Source organism: Vombatus ursinus, unplaced genomic scaffold, assembly GCF_900497805.2.
Source record: "Vombatus ursinus unplaced genomic scaffold, bare-nosed wombat genome assembly UNPS02009824.1, whole genome shotgun sequence".
Lineage (NCBI taxonomy): Eukaryota > Metazoa > Chordata > Mammalia > Diprotodontia > Vombatidae > Vombatus > Vombatus ursinus.
This window is the reverse complement of record NW_020949602.1, coordinates 604,084-617,017: the sequence shown is the minus strand read 5'-3', so window position 1 is coordinate 617,017 and position 12,934 is coordinate 604,084. Positions and strand designations below refer to the sequence as shown.

Below are 12,934 nucleotides of genomic sequence, written 5' to 3'. Positions count from 1 at the left end.
CCCCCCCCCCCCCCCCCCCCCCCCCCACAGCATGCACAAGCACACGCATGCGGTCCAGGCTTGCCTCCCCAGGGCAGTGAGGTGTCTGAGTCAGCCCTGGCCCATGCCCGGGCACCAAGTCTGACTGCTGACCGGTGATGTAGAGCGGGCATTAATGACTTACTCCTTGTGAATCAGCCACACGTCAGGACCCTTTCTGGATCAGACCTGCGGCGATTCCCGCTTCAGACGGGGCTCTTCTCTGCTTGTTCTCTTCTTAGAGGAAAGTCTGTGAGATGTTAGGGGTCCCAGCCAGCCTGGGTGTGGACACCTCAGAGACAGGGCTGACGCGGGCATGTTCTTGTCAAGGCCATTTCTCTGCCCACAGTACACGTCTGAGATGTCATTTCATGAGGACTATTTAAAAAAATCCACGTAATATCATTCGTAGGAAAGATTTTAGCAGAATGGAACATTTACTTATGACAGTCATACAGAAGAGGTAGAGGGGTTTTTTCCACAGGATAAAAGTAATATACTTGAAACCAAAAGTCGCCATTATGTGCTGTGTAAAGGCAAAAGCCTGACCATCAAAGTCAGGTTTTAGAGTCACTTTCACCCTTTCTGGGGGATACCGCCCCACCCCATTTCTAGAGCTCCTTTTCAGATTGACAGAGCACTTTACTCACAACCCTGAGGAATTGCTCGGGCAAGTATTATCATCCCTATTTTACATATGAGGAGACTGAGGCTCAATGACATTAACGGCCTTTCCCATGAATGCTGTAAGTGGCAGAAGCAGGATTCAGCTCAAAGGAGTCTCTGGACCCTTCCCATTCCAGTGCAGAGATTGTATTAGAAGTGCTGGTGTTGGTGATAACCCTTTGTGTAGGGAACCTCCCAGTGAGGAAGGGCCTCCGCCGGTGCAGGGTAGCACCTCCTCTATAGCCTTGCTCTCAGCAATTGAGTGACTCGCCCAGGGTCAGTTCCATGGCCAGGATGGGTCAAAGGTGGGAGTGGTTTTCTGCTTTTGAGGCTTCACTTTAGCTACCACCCTACTCAACCTAATAACACAGGAGAAAGATAACTAGAAAAGGAAGAGGTTAAGATTTTATTTATAAATGTCTAGAAAATATAATAATCTCAGCAAAAAAAAAATGGAGGCATTGAGTTCATCAATATATATATAGTATGTATAGATTGTATATATATACAATATAGAAACCCATATACAGTATATAAAAACCCATAAATATCATTCAGACTTTCATGCTACCAATTATACCAAGGAAACATGATGAGAAACTTTTTTAACAAAAACCATTAAGTATTTGGGAAGTAAGTTAAACATAGGTGAAATTTTTAAATATCAAACTATTGGCAGGAAGAGAAGATAGAAATAATTAGGACATTCACTGTCTGTGAATAGATCAAATAAACCTGGTTAAAAAGAAAGTATACCCAAATTATTGTATAGATTTGATATAATACCAGTCAAAATGCCAGAAGGGTTTTTTTGAGAAGCTGAGATATATAAACTGTCTTGTCACTTCTCAGTGAACATAATTTATTTTTGAGTGAGGCAGCTTGGTGTAGGGCAGAGAATATTAGACTGGTTCTAATCTTGTATCTGCCGCTGACTCCCCGTGTAACCTTGGAAGAGGGGTGGGGGAAGGGAATAAACATTTATTAGATGCCTACTGTGTACTAGATGCTTGACAAAGATCCCATTTGATCTTGGATAAGTAACTCCTTAATAAGGATAAGCTGCTCCTTCATCCCTAAAGAGATGATTTTGTGAGTTGATGTGGCTGAAAAAACAGTTCTCTCCTGGTTGCTGGGATTCTTATGCTAGACTTAGTGAGGCTGGCCCTTGGTTGTGACCGAGATCGTAAAGCTTTCACCCTTTCTACCCCTACACCCTTCCTTCTTCCTTTTGTCTGCCCTCCCCCCAGCCACAGGACCCCACTCCTTGAGTCCTCTGGATCCACCCCTGCCAGTGGGGACAGCAGGCCTTCCTTACTCGGAAGGGTAGAGTTTGGGTTGGGAGAGCCTGGGTGAGGCGTTCTCAGTCCCCTTCTGGCTCCCACGCTCCAAGAGGCTGTCACGACAGGAGCGAAGGGGATGCAGGGAAGTATTGGACCCAGTGTGGCCCCTGCCTCCAAGGAGACAGAAGCTATAAGTATGAGACAGGAGCAGTAAGGCTGTGGTCACGAGATTGTCCAGTAGGCATAAAAGAATGACCCGGAAAAACTTGGTGTCGATGAGTGCAGGCCTTGCTTTTCTGACAGCGAGACCTCTCTGGGACACAGCAGGGACATAAACTGAGTGTTTACACCAGCACTCTTCCCTCAGGACCAAGTCACTCTTAGTTTAGGCGTTGTAACACACTTGGGGCCCTGCGTGCCTTGCCTGCTGCAGATCAAAGGGAGGCTGGGAGGGAGACCCCCAAAGAAGCACAGGCAGACACTGCATCTCAAAAGGTCAGCCAAGGCCAGTGCTGACGGGGGAGTCATCTGGGCACCTCGCCCTCCATCCCTTGCTTTGTGCAGCTCACACCTCACAGGGGGCAGTGACTTGCGTGAGCTCACACAGCTTTTGGTGGTAGAACCAGGATTAGAACCCAGGGCTCTGATCCTCCTGTGGGGCACTTTCTTCTGTTTTTCCTTGTTCAGTGTTGTGACCCTGAATCCTTCAGAAAAGCCTCAGTTCTCTTCCTTACGTAAGATGACATTTTATCAGTTGTGAGTAACATAGTGAAGGCGTTTTACTCCTTAAAAGGCTCGGCTTCAGTCATCTGGACAGTTTGTGTAGGTGGAATCTCAGAGAAAGAGGAGCTGGAGGGGCCCTGAGGGGCTTTCACTGCACCACCCCGCCCTTGAACAAAGAGCGTCCCCACGGCGTGTCATTTGGGCTTACCGATTGCAGCACGCAGTGACCTTTTCCTGGCCCGCTTCACAGCTGAGGAAGATAAGGCCTGTGCGGGGAAGGAATTTGCCCAGGGTCACATGGCTAGTTGTGGTAGAGCTGGGTCTGAAGCCAGGTCTCTCCCCTTCTGTTGGCCTGTCCTGCCTCTGCTTTCAGAACCTGTTGAATTTGGTTTTTGTATCCTCAGAAGCTAAAAAAAAGGGCCACTTCACAGCGAGTGTCTAGGTAGGTTTGCCTTAGCATTAGTATGGTGATAGATTTGGAGGAGAATGGAAAAAACCTAAAATTACCCATCCTTGGGTTCAAAGGGAAAAGGAAATCGAACCACTGAGCCGCTACCTTTGAGAACACGTCCTGTGGCCCTTGTGTTCTAACCAAACAGTTCGGTTTAAGGGATCTTACATGAAAGGCAATCCAGAAAACCCACAGCCCCGAGATAATGCAGGGGTCTGGATCAAATCAAATAATAAAATCCAGAAAATTCACTGCCAGGCCTGGAACTCGGCGTCCGAAGCAGGTTCCACGGTGGGCGTGCCCCGTCCAGCGAGCGCTCCTCCTTACGCCCGTTGGCCGGGGCTCCCCGGCTTCCCCTGCCTGCCTCTAGATTTAAAGCAGGGCCTTGGACGGACCTGTTTAATTGTTCTGAGCAATACCGACTTCGTGTTCTGTGGTTCACTTAATATGCTTCACGTAAAATAAGCTTATGCTTTGAATTTGTGTTTCATTCAGCGCGGTGCAGGCATCTGCTGAGCATCAGAAGAGACTTCAGCAGTTCTTGGAGTTCAAAGAGTAGTTAAGTAATAGAAACTGTGTTCATTACCCTGCTGATACTGCTGCAGATGGGACAGTGAATGCTCCGCATTCTTGGATCAGAAGAAAATGGACTAATTAGATGCTTCCTTTGTCGTGGTGGTTGCTTTGAAAACTATACTTTAATGGGAGAAATCATGGAAAGAAATTCTCAGCCGAATAACAGAAAACGGCTTTTTTGTACTGATCACTTTTTTTTTCTTTTCGGCTGGGGAGGGGATAATAAAGTCTTTATTCCTCTCCATGAGCATCCCTGACAGCATAGCGGACACTCGGAAAGTGGAAGGTCTGAGGAAGTGGGCTGTCGGTCTCCAGAGGTCACGGCTGCAGGGAGGAGGTGGCAGACTAGAATATGGAGAGACACGTTTTGTTGATCTGTCAGGTTGTGTTTTTGTTTATGGGGAAAGATTAAATTTGCATGATTGTCCAAAAGAACCTTCTCCCCTTACAGATGCCAACTTTACATTCAGGAATGTGGAAAATTTCACTTCTTAAGTTACGAGATTAAACATAAAACATTCATTTTATGAAAAACAATTGACCAAAATCTGTGAATTGAACTTAGTGATTTGCTGGTAAATGAGCTGTGCATAAGTATTCGTTTTCTTGACTCTGAATTTGCTTTCTTTTTCCCAAATGGAACATGATACAGTTGTAAAGTTTTTAAAACAAGAGAAAAGTTTTGCAAAGGAAAAACATGGGCAGCTTTTTTCTTGGGATGTTTTTGGGAGCCGATTTTCACTGTGTCAGGTTACTTTGCAAAGCTCTTTAACCTTAGAGAGCGAGCAGCCTTTGCTGTGCTGACTGTTCAATTGAAATACATTGACCAAGAAACGATATGCTTCTTGTCTACGGGGTGGGGGCCCTTTCCAGCTGACAGGGCAGCTTCGGGGATAAAGGCTGGAAATCTCAGTGATCTCTTGTCTCTGGCCCAGCCTCTGCCCCCAGCTTGGAGCTCAGTGTCCTGCACAACACGTCCAGTTCCCTGCTGTCGATCACCGTAACTGGGGCCGCGTCAGCTCCAGGCCCCAGGGCTCTTCAGCCAGCACATACCAAACCACGAGGTTAAGTGAATCCTGCTGGCCTTCTACGCCGCTCCTCTTTGTGAGCAACGCCCCAAGTTTCGGCCTGTCAGACTCTCTCCCTGCTTTCTTTGTTGAATTCCTAATGTGGGCTGGATCTTTTTTTTTAATGTGCAAGTTTAGTTTTGAATATCATCGCCTCTTTGCTTAGACCCAAACAAATGCACTAGCTAGCCAAAAAACAGTGGTTGGGTTGTGTCTCATGGTCCATGGAGTTGGATTCCATTCCCAGTGAGCGACCTTGCGCCTCCCAGCCTCCTATTAAATAGGGATAACGCCATTTAACCTCTTGCTGTCCTGAGGCTGAGTATGTGATGATTTAAGCTCCGACCAAGTGCAGAATGTTGCCGTTTACCAGATGCTTTGGGTGAAGGCATTTATTTGAAGTCTAACCACACCTGGGTTCTCGGCTCACTCCCGTTGGCATACTGACAACTGAGGCACCAATATTTTGGAGATCGGGAAGCCTCCACCTGTCACCAACAGGCCACGTGCTGAAGAGTTGGGATGTGGGCTCTTTTCCAGCTGTGATTCCGAGGAGTCTCCACACCAGCTCTTGGCCCCTGGGGCAAGTGGAAAGGATGTCCTGGCTAAGGACAGGAGGGGCGGGAGGCTGGTTGTTTTTAATAGGGTATGTTCTGTTCCCCTCAAACCCCAGGCTATTCAATGCCCCCTAACATCTCCTGTGAGGTCAGCCCCCTGCTGCATCATCCAGTGATCTTTTCCAAGGCTTCACGCTCTCTGCTCACCTGTCTGGAACCTGCTGAAGTCAGCACTTGGAACCTTGACCAGACTTTACAATAGGCACGGATTCCTCAGAACTCTTGACAGGAGTGTGGAGCCTCGACTGTTACCTGGTCAGTCGGCCAGGCCTGGGCATGGATGTGTGACTCTACAGTGGTTGTTTCTTGTTATTTTTGTGTTTCTTCCTATATTTATCGCTCTTGAAATTTTTTTGAATAAACTTTTGTATGCCAAATGGCTCAAGGTTGGAAAACAAATCAGAAGTTTTAGGTGGTTTGTTAATTGAGGTGTGTGGAACTCAAAGGGTGTATCTTTACTGTCTATTCCTTCGTTAAGTGGAGAGGCAGCATAATGGTCAGGGGTCCACATTGGCACGGGAGTGCTTTAGCGTCTTGTGTCACAGACCCCCTTGGCATTCAGTGGGGCAGAGCATTTGGACCTACTCAGAACCCAGTTCTGAAGTGCTTGAGGTAAAATCCACAGGATAACAAGGGAAATCGGCTGTGCTGAGTCCATCCACGGATCCCAGGTTAAGAATCCTAGTTATAGTGGGAATTGCATTAGCTCGGAAGTCACGAGGATCCCGGGTCTGCCACCAACGGGTTGTGTTTCCTGGCTCCGACTTGCACTGGCGGGGTGATGTTGGGCAGGCCCACGACCCTCTGCAGCTTTCTCTTGTATGGAATGGGGAGACCTCCCCTGGAGGTCAAGAGGAGGGCTTTGCCACGATGAAAGCCCCGAGCCGGTGGGAGCTTTGACCTGGCCTGTCTGCCTGGGCAGCTTCTCTGCTCCCATTCGGCCCATGAAGGTTTTCCTGCGACTCCTAGTTCTTTCTGGTCGGTGGCAGACACACTTTGAAAGGGCCCAAGTTCTTGGCATCTTACCCTTTGGCTTTCATCCTTAACCGGACCAGTTTGGCTGGCTAATAATCCGATTGTCATGTTAATCAGCCTGCATTCTCCCAGTCTCCCTCCATCTACTTGAACATTCTTCTTTCTTCTGGGCTGAACTAAGTTGGAGGTGCTGAAAGCTGCCTCCTTTCTTCCCCACCCCCTCATCCCCAGGTCCATTTTCTTGCCAAATAGTATTTGTAAATAGATCATCCTCTCCCAGGATACACGACTTGCTAAGTTCCTGTTGCCTTTGCTCAGACGCTATTGATGAGCTCCCTTCCCTTTGGAATGACCCTCCAGTCCCTGGTCCCCAAGCCATGGTCACTTGGTCAGTTAGCTCAGAGCAGGGAGAGGCTTGGGAAGTTGGTGTACCTTGGCACCTGGCTCTGCTTCCAGCGAGTTGTGTGACTCCGGGAAGATCACTCTGCTTCTCTGGGGTGTTTACAGTCTAAAATCTGGGTTTGCTCTTGGCTTCAAGGCTTCATCCAGCTCTAAGGTTGCCCAGGGGCTCCCAATGAGAGGGGAGAGAGATTGGCTGGACGTGGGACGCTCCTGTGACATAGTGGCCCTTCCTGAAAATTCTGTGAGTCCATGAATTTTTCCTGCCTCACTACCATTGTTAGCATGTGTGAATTGTTTGGGAGAGATCTTTTATATGTTCTTCACACAGAGTGTTTTTCAACTCTGTGTGTGTGTGTTTAAGTGTGTTATATGCACATGATGGGGGAGGGGGCGCTGCAGACCTGTGATCTCATAAGCATAAGGAACTCCACTGGGCTGTAAGCTGCATTTCTTTGTATCCTAACCTCCACCCCTAGTGCCTAACACTTAGTAGATGCTTAGTAAGTGTTGACTGACTTTCTCTGAGTATGGAACGCCATCCATGTTTGCAGCCTAGCAATGAACTCATCTATAGCTTACTTAGAACCTGCAGAAGTGGCCTGGGGCTCTGGAGAGGTCGTGGCTCACCCATGGTCGAATAGCTGGTGTCAGTAAACAAGCATTTCTCATTAAACATCTACCAAGTCACTTGACAGGCATTGATCAAGCACCTACTGTGCGCTGGGCACTGAGGATCCAGGCACAAAGAAAGGGCCCTGCCCTGAGGGAGCTTAGACTCTTGGTTTATGTCAGAGGCATATAGACCCCAGGTCTTTAGGCCAGCCATCCACCTACAGCCCCACCTTTACCTGGGTTTGTGTGGCATGAACTTCAACTATATCAGGGATCCATTGTGATTTCATCTATGGCAGTAAACCTTCCACTAGTGCAGATTGCAGTCTTTTGTGCCTTTGAGAATCACTGGGGCCCCAACACATGGGGCAGGGGGCTCCTCTGAACTTCAGCTGGAAGAATGTTGGGAAAATAATATTAACCAAATGCTTGGACTGTGTCTACATGCAGGGACACCCCTGTACATTCAGGAGCATGCAAGCCCCTTGAGAGTGAGGACCAGCCCGGAGTAGGCTTTTAATAAGTGCAGGCAGCAACATCCTGGGGGTGATGTTTCTGAAAGATGCTATTGAATAAGACTGATGTCACAATTCAGTAAAGACCCCCTTTCCACCGGGCCAGAACCGATAACCTCCACTGCCCTGGTAGGACCAGGCCCTGTTCAGTGTGGACTGTGGGTATCTGAAGTGGAGATGGGGAGCAGTACTTGGGTTAATCAGGGACACCCTGGATGAGTCGATATTTTGTGACCCTTGATTGGTGAACGGGCCACGGTAGTACTGGACATTGCTACCTGCAGGAGGATTTCCGCGGATCGCAGATCTAAATAGAGTTGGACGAGAGCTCGAAGCCATTGGGTCCAAATGGCGAGACCAAGGGCTAGAGACGCCATCTGCTCCAGCCTCCACACCTGAATATGAATCCTGAGGGTGGCATCCCTGGGGAGGTGCCAGCTCTGCTGCGGACTAGCTGTAGTACCCCCGTTTACATGACCTGGGAATCAGGAGGACCCAAGTTCAAGTCTTGCCTCACAACTAGCTTTGATCTTGGGTAAGACACTTAATGTCTGCCTGACTCAATTTCCCCAAATGTGAAATGGGGGTAACAATAGCACCTACTTCCCACGGTTGTGAGAACTAAACAAGATAGCCTAGGTGAAGCAATGTGCTGGACTTAGAAGTATCGTACAGAAATGCTCCTTACTGCTTTATTAGTAACCTGTTACTCCACAGATGAAACCCAGTAGGACAGGAACCCTGTGCAGAGCCCCTGCTCTGGCTGGAGTCAGAAGACCTGGATTTGCTTTCTTCTCCAAGAGACTGGTGTGACCTTGGGCGGATCACCTCCAAACCTGCTTTCTCCCCCAAAACGAAGGTGGGTGTTGGAGCCGATGCCCGCCAAGGCTTCCTAGCTGGCAGCCCAGTGAGCGCAACCTCAGTGGGGAAATCCATGCTTGCCTCCCTGACTGTGGCGAGCTGTGCTGCTGGGATCCGGACGTCTTTCGCTGCCTTGTCGCCATCCTGCTTTTTTGGGATCCTCCCTCTGGAAAATGTAAGGCTTCTATGGAAGACTGACTTTTAATAGGCCCCTCGCGTTGTTTTTCTCTTGTAACATTTGTGTGCGATTATGACATTTTAAAAATAGGAGAGCGTGGGATTTAAAATAATTTTCTGGACGGATGAGCAAATGGAAAGGGCGGCTTTTAATTTTGCTAACATCCCAATTACATGGCGGTAACCCCAGTGCGGCTTCAAGGGTCCTTGCTCTGCAATGGAACAGGGCACCTGGTTTGGGTTGCCAGGGCCAGGCTGGGGGGCCCTGCAGGCCTCGGGAGCCCTGGCTCAGGGTGACTGTTGGGCATGCCATGCTCCCTGTCGGCCAGCAGGGGTCACCGTTTCAAAGTTGTTGGAAGGAGAAAACCGCCTGGCAGCAACCTCGTGCAGCCCTGCCGGTGTGTGCCAGAAGGGGCCGGTGGAGAGAGTCTCCAAACTGGGGACTCAGGATGGGAATCAGAGCTTACCGGGGGGCTGCAACACGGCCAGTGGTGGCTATTGTGAAGAGCAGGCAAAATGTCACTCTGTTAGTCTGTTACAGAGCCAGTGAAATCACAGAAAGGATGAAAAAAATGTTATAGAACAGAACGCCAGGCAGCCAGGTAGTGCATGAATGGAGTGCTGCACCTGGAGTCAGGAAGCCCCAAGTTCAAATCCTACCTCAGGTACTTCCCTAGTTTGTCTGACCCTGGGCAAGTCACTTCTCTTTCAGCCTCACTTTCTTCTTCTGGAAAATGGGGGTAATAACAACACCTCCCTCCCAGGGTGGTTGAAAGGGTCACAATATCAAATGAGATAATGTTTCTAATGCATTTCATAACACTTCAAGTGCGGGCTAGTATGATTAACAGAATGCTAAATCTGGGGAAATGTCAGCAAGGAAGCGTCTCAGGACGGAAGAATGTCAGAGCTGGAAGGAACCCTAGAAGTCAAGCCAACAAACAGCCTAGTCCTGAGCGCTGGTGACAAAGGCAGAACCATCGCTTGCCTTCAAGGAGCTCACAACCCATGAAAACAGTGAGGTATAGACGGGATCAATTGGACATGCTCCACAGAGGGGAGGCACTGGCCTCGAAGGTGAGGGAAACCGAGGCAAGAGGCGAGGAGGGAGAGGATTCTAGGCACAGGGGTCACCTGCCAGCAACAACAGCAGAGTATGTCAGAGTTGGAAGGCAGCTTAGAACCTGAAGTGTTAGAAAGCACCCTAGGAATGCTCCAGGCACCCCCTCCTCATCTCACAAAGGAGGGAAAATGACTTGTTCAAAGCCACTAGTCAGTGGCGGTCCTGGAACTGGAACCCTCTAGTCTCCAGGGCCCGCTTCTGTGCTCTTGTCATTGCTGTGTTCTTTTGGGGTAAACTTTGCTTTTGTTTCTTTTTTTCGGGGGGGGGTGTCCATGTCTCAGACTTCCAACCAGGATGAAAACAGAACCTTAGTACACCTGAGTTTCTAGAAGTGTCCCAAGCCAAAGGCAATGTTTGCTATTATTTACTACCCCTCCAGGTGGGGCTTTTAGGCTAGCTGGCCAGCTAGCTTCATTCTGGCCCCTACTGGGGCTCTGGAAAGAAGTGGATGTAGTGGGTTATTAGGGTTTGGGGGAAAAGATTCTCCTGGATTCAAAAGGACTTTAAAAGATTTTTTTATTCTAGTTTTAAAATTAATCACCAAGGATTTTCCATAAAAACCAGTGAGTTATGAGAGGACAGCTGTGCTCATTGCCAGATAACAATTGGTCAGTTTGACCCTCCTGTTCTTACTCAGGAGGTCATGGAAGGGCAGGAAGAAGGGGCTTCGCATTTCGGGGCTGCCTTGAGAGGACATGCAGTTCTTGAGCCTTAAAAAGACAGAAGCTGCCCATTTTTCTTGCCTTTAGAGTTTTAGTGGCTTCCCCCCTCCCCACCATGATCATCTTGAGAAGGTTCCATCTCGATCCTTTTTAAAAGCTTGGTAGAAGAGTAAGAGTAAGCTAGGATTAGAACAATGCAGAGGGAAAGGCCCCCCTCCTACCTGAAGCATGAATACCCTTTACTCCTTACACACCCCATTTCGGGGACAGCTGTTACGGTTTGGAAGTTCATCCTTACCTATCAAGCTAAATCCTGTCCGCAGCTTCCCCCACGGCCTCTGATTTTGCACTTTGAGGAAGCCGGGTAGTTTTTGTGAGATTGGTCCTTTAGTATAAGAGCATGGGGGATTGGTTGGGCACAGGGTAGAGGCTGAGGATGGGCCATGTGGATGATGCTTACATCCCTAATTATTGATGGTTTAGCCTGTGGTAAGATGAGGGTGGGGAATGGTACAAGAATCAACCAGTCAAATGGCCAAGGGTTTAAGTGCCTGCTATGCACTATCCCCCAAGACTTTGCAACAGAGGTGAAAACAGTTTGTGCCTCTGGGGAGGTGAGAACCTTACAGGATTTGCCACTGGAAGGCCTGGGTGGTCACTCAGTTCGGACAAGACTGCAGAGCAGTAAAATATTATCATTGTGTGACCTTGGGCAAGATATTTTTAAACCTCCTTGAACCTCAGTTTCCTCAAGTGTAAAAGGGAGATAATTGGGCTTGAAATTCCCCAGGTTCTGTTTGAGTGTATTGGTGAAAGTTTCTGATGAGGGATTATTGCGAGGGGATTTGTAGAGAGAATCCATTAGATTGTGAGCTCCTTGAGGGCAGAAGCTGTCTTTTGTCTCTTTTTTGTATGTCCAGTGTATAGCACAGGGCCTAGTGCACAGTAGGCAATATATACCTGTTTGCTGACTGACTGAGAAAGAATCCTTCAGTGAAATGAATCACCAGCCCTTGATTATATTTCATCTATACCTAGATTTTCTTTCATTTTCTTTCGTTTTGTTGTTGTTCAGTCATGCATGACACGGTGACTCCACTTGGGGTTTTCTTGGCAAAGATGCTGGAGTGATTTGCCATGTCCTTCTCCAGCTCATTCTATAGATGAGGAAACTGAGGCAAGCAGGGTGAAATGACTTGCCCAGAGTCACACAGCTAGATTTGAACTCAGGAAGATGAGTCTTCTGATTTCAAGTTCAGTGCTCTGGGCACTATGGTGCCATCTTTGCTCAAATCAAGGTTGTCTGTAAACAGGGCAGTCAGTCAGTGAGACAACCCAATGGGACAGGGCAGGGGCTATTTTACTTATTTCATTGGACCCCAAACCCCAAGAACAGTGGCTGGCACAGAATCCATCTTTGATAAGCTGATTGGTCCATTGTCTTTATGTTTTTGTCCTCATTGCTTGGCACAGAGGGGGAGCTTGATGAAGGCCCCCTTGTTGCCTGGTAGTGTGGAATCCCAGAAGTCTAGCTCCCTATCTGAACCTTGAATAGCTCCCTTGTAGGATCTCGAGTGAAAAGGGACCTTAGCGTTCACCTAGGTCCACCAGCTGGTTTCACAGATGAGGAAACTGAGGTCCAGGGAGGGAGACCTAACCCAGGTTAGTGGCAGAGCTGAGACTTCACATCAGACCCTTGAACTGTGGATTCTACAAAGTGGCAGCTAGTCCAAACCTCTCTTTTTACCATCGAGGTAACAACAGAGTCCCAGGGAGGTTGTCCAATGTCACACGGGGGCACTGACCTGCACTGACGCTCCTGGTGCTCAGGCTTGTGCTCTTTTTGATGGTCCCCTGGGCTTCCTTTTAAATCAGGCCCCTAGACAAAGATGGCATTGGACAGAAGGAGAGGTTGGCAAGCCTAGGCTTGTTGCTGATATCATAAAGGGCATCCAGGCTTCAGCTGGGACTCAGACTAGATGCCACCATCATCCCTTCCAACTGGGAGAATCTCTGATTCTTGGGTTCTGTGAAATCTTGGGAATAGCTTTCAAACACACATGTCCAATGACCGGGAAACACATGTACGTTTTCCCCCTTGAATTTTTATAAAAGCGCAGTTAAGTTTACAGGCAGGGTTCCAGTAACCAGTATGTTCCCTCTCAGTTCCTTTTATCCATCAAATCTTAACCCGGTCTTCAGCAGG

General features: G+C 48.4%; 1 protein-coding gene across 1 annotated transcript in view; it reads left to right on the top strand.

The window, feature by feature from the left end:
• Window positions 1-5,800, top strand: part of NDC1 (NDC1 transmembrane nucleoporin) — a 43,058-nt gene extending 37,258 nt beyond the window's left edge. Inside the window, exon 18 of the mRNA XM_027852816.1 lies at window positions 3,637-5,800. Coding sequence (XP_027708617.1) covers window positions 3,637-3,700 — 64 coding nt within the window. The 3' untranslated portion in view covers window positions 3,701-5,800. The remainder of the gene's footprint in view (window positions 1-3,636) is intronic.
• The last annotated feature ends 7,134 nt before the right edge of the window (window positions 5,801-12,934 follow it).